The sequence below is a fragment of the Limulus polyphemus genome, unplaced genomic scaffold, assembly GCF_000517525.1.
Source record: "Limulus polyphemus unplaced genomic scaffold, Limulus_polyphemus-2.1.2 Scaffold12867, whole genome shotgun sequence".
Classification (NCBI taxonomy): domain Eukaryota; kingdom Metazoa; phylum Arthropoda; class Merostomata; order Xiphosura; family Limulidae; genus Limulus; species Limulus polyphemus.
In genome coordinates, this window is record NW_013678477.1 from 1 (window position 1) to 8,023 (window position 8,023).

General features: G+C 33.6%; 1 protein-coding gene across 1 annotated transcript; it reads left to right on the forward strand.

Annotated features, from left to right (window-relative positions):
• Window positions 1–1,726: 1,726 nt before the first annotated feature.
• Window positions 1,727–6,887, forward strand: LOC106477113. Its single transcript, XM_022380796.1, has 6 exons — window positions 1,727–1,848; window positions 2,942–3,030; window positions 3,512–3,619; window positions 5,436–5,510; window positions 6,193–6,222; window positions 6,609–6,887. The coding sequence occupies exons 1-5, from the start codon at window positions 1,740–1,742 to the stop codon at window positions 6,202–6,204; spliced, it is 393 nt and encodes a 130-aa protein (XP_022236504.1). The 5' UTR covers window positions 1,727–1,739; the 3' UTR covers window positions 6,205–6,222; window positions 6,609–6,887.
• Window positions 6,888–8,023: the final 1,136 nt, after the last annotated feature.

Below are 8,023 nucleotides of genomic sequence, written 5' to 3' on the forward strand. Positions count from 1 at the left end.
GAGAGGTAGAGAAGACAAACAACTCTGCCCCTGTAAAACACTTACACGGCAGAAGAGGTAGATAAGACAAACAACTCTGCCCCTGTAAAACACTGACACGGCAGGAGAGGTAGAGAAGATAAACAACTCTGCCCCTGTAAAACACTTACACGGCAGAAGAGGTAGATAAGACAAACAACTCTGCCCCTGTGAAACACTGACACGGCAGGAGAGGTAGATAAGACAAAAACTCTGCCCCTGTGAAACACTTACACGGCAGAGAGGTAGATAAGACAAACAACTCTGCCCCTGTGAAACACTTACACAGCAGAAGAGGTAGATAAGACAAACAACTCTGCCCCTGTGAAACACTGACATGGCAGGAGAGGTAGATAAGACAAACAACTCTGCCCCTGTGAAACACCGGCACGGCAGAAGAGGTAGATAAGACAAGCAACGCTGCCCCTGTGAAACACTGACACAGCAGGAGAGGTAGATAAGACAAAACTCTGCCCCTGTGAAACACTAACACGGCAGGAGAGGTAGATAAGACAAACAACTCTGCCCCTGTGAAATAACAGCAGGAGAAGCGGATAACAGAGAGAAACACAACCCCTTATTAAAGGTTGTGTTGAAATGAATTACAACAGTAAACAAAAACATCTTTTATTAAAGGTTATCAGTTATTAGTATAACAATACATAACTCGTGAAACGACATCGACACACAATGTGATCCTCCAAATTGAATTAATTCAATTTCGCTACAAAGATAAAATAATGAACTCTTTCTCACTGATTATTTAGACTTACATAAAATAACAGAGAAGATAAACTTATTCAGATGATATAACTTTCAGTCACCGACGACAAAAGGTTATGTTATAGACATATATATATATATATATTGTGCTGTATATATGACACTGTAGAAGCTCTGTTGGATTGTAAATGTTTATTTTATTGCGAAGGTATACATCTGATGCAACACAACACATATAAATATGATTTGAATACTCTGTGTTACTTTCGGTCCGGCGTGGCCTGATGGTTAAGGTACTCGACTCCGAATCTGCCGGTCGCGGGTTCGAATCCAGTCACCGATCATGCTTGCCTCTTCAGATGTAGGCTCGTTATTATATGACGGTCAATCCCGCTATTCGTTGGCTAAAGAGTAGCCCAAGAGTTGGCGGTGAAATGCCTACCCTCTAGACTCACTGCTAAATTAGGGACGGTTATCTGGAGGGGAGCAAATTCTGCCCTGGTATGACCGATGATATATCAGCAGTCGTAATCGGGACTTAAAAAAGAAAAAGAAACATACTTTGAGTTTAACTAAAGAAAGTTATTTCTACTTTCTACTGAAGATGGATACCTGTATTAAATAAACAATCTGAATGATGTCTGTGTTACAAAATGTTTGTTAGTTATCTAAAACACACCTATATAGACGAAATCAGTCAGGTGGTTTAGAGTTTCGTTGCGTAAAGTATTCTAGGATGTTCGTCGTCCTTAATAGTTTGCCACGTTTTTATTTTCATCTATGGTTGTGTAACGTGCTCCAAATTGGGTACAATTAAGTTGTTTGGCAAAAACGAAAAGTCTGCAAATGGTTCTACAAACAGCACGTGACAAGAACGTTCATTTTTGTACTTGTTGGCGTCATAAAAGTTCAAGCCAATACCAGCAGAGGAGACCACGTGTTAAGATATATAAATACAGCTTCGAAGATACAGAACATTATATTTTGAGACTCGCAAGATGAATATTTTAACTGTAGTTTTTGTTCTGGCCTTCTCTAGAATGGCCTTCTCCGCTTGGGAAGACGATGTTGAAATAGTTCAAATTGCGGTAATCGGGTCTATCTGCGGTGAGGCACTTTGATTTTATCTTAATTATCACAAACTTAGCACCAGGTTTTGCTATGGATATTTTATTTCTATACTTGTTGTAATATCTTAGACTAATTGTATATTTCAAACACGTTATATATTTTTATTGATAAAATCATTATTTTGTTGCTAAACCTGAACTAGAATATTGACGAAGAAAACTAAGTATTAAAGTTTAAACGTCTTATATTTAATTATTAGTAGCAGCTAAAATCAAGCTTGCTAACATAGCAGTCGTTTCTTTTATTCAAAATAATTTGAAGGATAGATAAGACAATCTTGGATTGTTGGTTCTCCTGTAGGACAGTTGTAAGTTAACAACGGTAAAATCCGGGGTTCAATTCCTCGAGGTGGAGACGAGTGATAGCTCAATGTGACTTTGCTCAAAGAGAAACAAACATACTTTGGTTGTTGGTTTTTATATATCTCCATCAATACTTGCCGGAACACAAAGATATTTCTACGATAGGAATGCGTCAGTTGTTTCTTTCACCCTGTAGTACTTGAAGGAACTGAACACGTTTATTATGTGTAGTTTGTTATCAACTGTTGATATTTGATAATATACGTTGATTAAGCTTATAAAAAAAACAATGATATTAAGTTATAAATACCTTAAAATATACGTTGTTCAACTTGTTTTCACAAAAAGATTGTATGTTTTTTTTTTAAGCACGGCTATCAAAAGTCGTACTTACTATTAAGCCACCGAAGGGGCGGGGCTTCAGGAAACTACTTCGGGTATCGTATTTCTGTTCAATGACATGGTTGTTTATTACTGCAAAGCCTCACAACAGACTATCTGCTCTCTGTTCACCGCGGAGAATAGAACCTCGGATTTACCTGGAGACTCTTTGATATGTAGTTATTCTTTTATATACATTCTCAAAAAGAAAAATCATTATTACATAAAATATTTAGAGTTGACCTTTACTTAAGTACCACGCATTAATATCACACTAAAACACGTATCAGAATGTTGATCAATAAATGAAACAATGATCTTTTGTGTCTACATGCTTTAAAATAATAAAATACTCGTGTTTGTAAATAAACTTTCAATGTTTGTAGACGTCGTGACTGGAAACCCGGAGAATGTTGAGGCAACATTGAAATGTGTCTTAGATGAATTGATAGTTGCTTACCATGAAGTGGAAAAGGTTAGTATTATGTCAATGATATAAATCAGTATGAAATTGTTCTCTGTCTTATCACTTATACAGTATTGTAATATTGTTCTTTATCGTATCTCTCGTACAGTACTGTAATATTGTTATTGGCCACGTCACTCGTATAATATTGTTACTTTACACAGAAATATATTATTGGTTTTCCGGTCTTTTAGAAATAAATCTGGTCTAGATCGTGTCGCTTCTTCCCAAACTATTTAACTGTACAATTATCTCGCTTCATCGGGTTAGACGTGTTTATGACGTTTCATAGCACGTGGAAACTTTAGAGACCTGAAGTAATCGTCAGTTATAAAATAATTTATTTAAACATCTTATGATTTTGTTCACTACGCAGCTCTTTTGTTGGGCTGGTTATTTCCTGTTGAAAACAATAAAAGAAGAAATAACATGAAAATCTTTAGATATTTGTAGATCTACAGGTAGAATAACGAAGTTTATATTATCCAAGACTATAGGTCTTCTGAAAGATTGTCGACAGTCTGTTTATCCATACACATCCGAACTCGACTTTTACCAAGAAGTCTGTAAGACAGAAAATGAAGCTGTGCAACTAAAGGTAAGTAAAAAAAAAAACAAACGATATCTTATTTGTGATTCTGTTTAGATAGTACTTTTCGCGAGACATTTATAACTGGTCAAACTTTAATAAAAACAAAAATATAGGTATATAGCTAAGTAATGTCAATACTTGAAATCACTGTAATTTTGTAATATTATGAAATATTCACAAACAAAGGACTAGCTTATTGTTTCCTTGAAACACTGCACTCGACCATCACTAGCGACTAACTTACAGGAAGTCATCAATTAGGCTCCAATGAGAAAAGAAATACAGGGTGTAATGGTTTTCAAACGAGACCCGAAACTCGAGCGCTTTCGAATAGTTCACTATTGTTGTTCAGGAGAATAAAGGGTTAGGTTTAATGGGTCTAATAAAATATATTAGTATGTTACATGATAACAGTTATAAGAAATGTTAACCCATTTTTATAAAGATAAAATTAAAAATAAAATAACGGCAAAAGGTGGTGGAAAACAGAGAAAATAATGATGTGACGCAATGTATAGGAAATAATACCAACATAGAGAAATTAAAACATGAATAACACTAATAATATACAGTAAGTTTAATTATGAATTTAGTTTTGAAAATCTTTGCAGAGACTTGCGAAGGTCAACAATCCCAGGATGGAGACTGACACCATTCGGCGTTACAGTATTTAATAGTTAACTATCCAATAAGTTTCTTTAATTTCCCTGTTTCTGTTAGATGTAAAATCTGTAAGTTTTCAGTAGGCATACCGCAATTAGAAATAACAGGACGACCAGGTAAGTTTTCAGTAGGCATACCGCAATTAGAAATAATAGGACGACCAGGTAAGTTTTCAGTAGGCATACCGCAATTAGAAATAATAGGACGACCAGGATTGTTGGGATTGTGTGTTTTTGGTAAAAGCGACCTGGAACTGGGTGTTTAGGTGAAAAGAACTGTAATGTTTCACAACTGATGTGTTGGTTTTTCTGTAAACTACATAGCATATCTTCAATAATTTTAACAAATTGCGGTGTGGGGTCCGTATCTACATTTTTTATAATGGTTTGTGTCACTAAGTTGTCGGGAAGCTTCGTTGATGTAGTTGGACTTATCTTGAATGACAATGACGCTGCCCGATGAGTTTTTAAGCCATACCTATACCTGGCCTGCTCCTTTACTAAACAAAGTTTTCTCGCGGAACCCCTATATATATATCGTATGGAACCCCATGGTTCTACAGGAACCCCTATATATATATCGTATGGAACCCCAGGGTTCTACAGGAACCCCTATATATATCGTATGGAACCCCAGGGTTCTACAGGAACCCCTATATATATCGTATGGAACCCCAGGGTTCTACAGGAACCCTACTATATATATCGTATGGAACCCCAGGGTTCTACAGGAACCCCTATATATATCGTATGGAACCCCAGGGTTCTACAGTTTGGGAAACACTTTTGTTGTCTAACTCGTGTTTTCATATCGTTTACATTTTTTCTTAAACTTCCAAAAAAAATCCTGACGTTAAGCACTTTCCCGTTATATCAAAACGCCCTAGAACAGAAAAGAAAAAAAACAAGATAGGGGGAGATAAACCTTCTCCAGCCTTTCACAACTAGCTTACTTTGTGTATGTGCTTGACTTAAGTAACTTATGTAAACTGATAGTTCAAAGTCGGTTTTTTTTAGAGGTCAAACTTTTTCTATGTTTCGTGAACATTAAAAAATCAGTTATATATATATCATGAACAAAACAGCTAACGATTTAGTCATTTACATTTTAATTACGTAATGTTGACTTCCTGTTTATGATGGGTTCTTATTTTATTCAGCTTAGCCAGTGTTACTTGAATATACCTTATCTCAGTCACGCCGAAGAACTTATTGGAACTGGTATGAGAATAGTGGTAAGTTAAATGATTAATACAGTCTAATATCAGAAAAAATACTTCACATACCTTGATGAAAGTACAGAACACAATGAACTGGTTACATCAGTCTGTAAGTTTTAAGTTTTTTAGAACATTTAAATCAACAAATTACAAGTTCGATGCTAGCTATAAATGTTTCATGTCAGGATTGTGAAGATAAACTATACTTGTTACTGGTATATCTGACTCTTAGAAGTTTTGTGTCAAGAACGTAAAAACCGAATAAAAACTTGGAAAGAAGACATTATATTAATTTTATCTTCAGTCAATTACGCATGTGAGGTAAACATCAGACATTTAGTCCCAAACGTCTATTTGCTCTTTGCATCACGATTTTTAAACTTATAATGCGTTTACAAGATTAAAAATGTTAACATGTAATCTGTTGATTTTATTTATCTGTGTCATTTTCATTATCAATGTTAACAATTTGCTTCTCACGCATATAAATAAAGAAATTGGTTAAGGGGAAATCCGTAAAAGGGAAATATATCTTAGAGTACGAATATTTGCCCCAGGTAATACAAATAAGTACTTTACATAAACCTTCGCATTATCTACTACTTTAAACAATACATATTACTAGAAATTAAATAATATATTTCAGTTATTTTATCAATAATTTATATATATATATATATATTTTTCATCCACACAGAATACATGTTGATGAGTATACACTGATAAGGTGAGTGTTTTTAAATATATATATATAGCGTAAAGATATATTTGTGTGACTAAATTACTGACATGTAAAAATATTATACTTGCAATTGATATTTTGATTTATTTTGGAGTTTATCAGTTGTTATTACTTACCAAATCTATGAGTGAAATCAGTCTAATTTTCGGGTTAAAAAAACATTTTTTGTACCCTTATTAAGAGGTTAGACAGTTTAGAATTTGTTATAATTTATAACTCAAATGTAGATGTCACTTTGTAAATTACAAATGTTGATATTATTTGAATGGTGGTCTTTAAAGATATTCGTTAAATACTTTTTTTTTTCTAACTGATAAAGATATTCAAAACTTACGTCACTCGAAATGTAGTTTTTTTTTTTTTTACTTTAGGATTTTCAAGGATCAGAGGCAACATCCACAATTTTGAAAGATCTGGAGTTGATTTTTTAAATTTTGCATGCTTTCGGTTTGGGATCATTCCAAATGAGTTAAATCTCCTTTTTTTTTTCGTTTTGGTTTTAGGAATTAGAAGAATTATATCGAACTTAACCAGTTGTAGAAGGACTGAAGCTGGTTCCTTAATTTTCACATTAACTTTTGGGATTTTAATTCTTTGTCGCTCAGATTGTACTTTCATTTAATCAAATAAACTCTGTTGGTATTGATGGATATCGTTTGGTGTGTTGTTATCTAATTTTATTACACAGGTAATCTATTTTTAAAAGTAATAACTTTAAAAAATATATAAAACATAAAAGAAAAGTATTCATAGCTCAAATATTGATAACAATTAAAACTCGTAATCCAGATAAGTTTAAATATGTTATTTTTACCTAACTTATTGAATTCATTGTCATGAAAATTTTAAATATAATTACATTTTTATGAAATATAGAAACCGTAGAATCATGTTTAGCCCTCTACATTCCATGGAAATGTTTTATTGTTGATCGTCGTTATTGTTATGATATTAACCACACATATATAAGAATGGAGCTCTAACACAGTACGGTATTGTTGGTTCTACTTATCATTGTTAGATACATGTAATAGTGTTTGATACGAGCTGCACTACACAGAAAATGTGAGAAACCGCCATAGTTCAAATGCTTTGATTCGTTATTTTCAGATTTAATTGTATTAAAAGATCAATACCTCCATTATGAAAGGAAACCACACGTAGAAAGATCAAAATATAATGTTCTTAAACAGGTCCGTTAGAAGAACTTTTGAAACAGGTTTACAAACTCTACATGAATTGTTATAAATATTTTTCACATTTTTGATATAATGACAAAAAATGAAATATTAAAAAGCTCATCTTTATAGGTTGAATCTTTTATTTTTAGAGGGCGCTGCAAGTCAGGCCTTGCGTGAGTGAAGCGATAAATCCATTGTCTGAATAAAACGCCCACCTTATACGTTCTTCCTTTCAAGTACACACATTTCCTTAATCACAAATCATTCATTTGTGAGAGCATTTCCTGACTGCTTTACGTATATTGTATATGTTTATTGTATTGCTTTGTAAACGTTGTATTGTACATGTTCTACAGCATATTGTATGTTATTATTGTATTGTATCGTACACGTTGTATTGTACATGTTCTACAGCATGTTGTATGTTATTGTTACGTCTCCGTTTGTTAATTAATTGATTTTCCGTAACTTCGTACCGACGAAACTTACGCGACACAAGCCTTTACTTAATAAAACTGGTTTATTCTTTCCGAATATAAGCAATAGCTCGTCCTGTAATGGCATTCTTAACTATCACCGGCTGTAATCTGGAATTTACGTGCTAG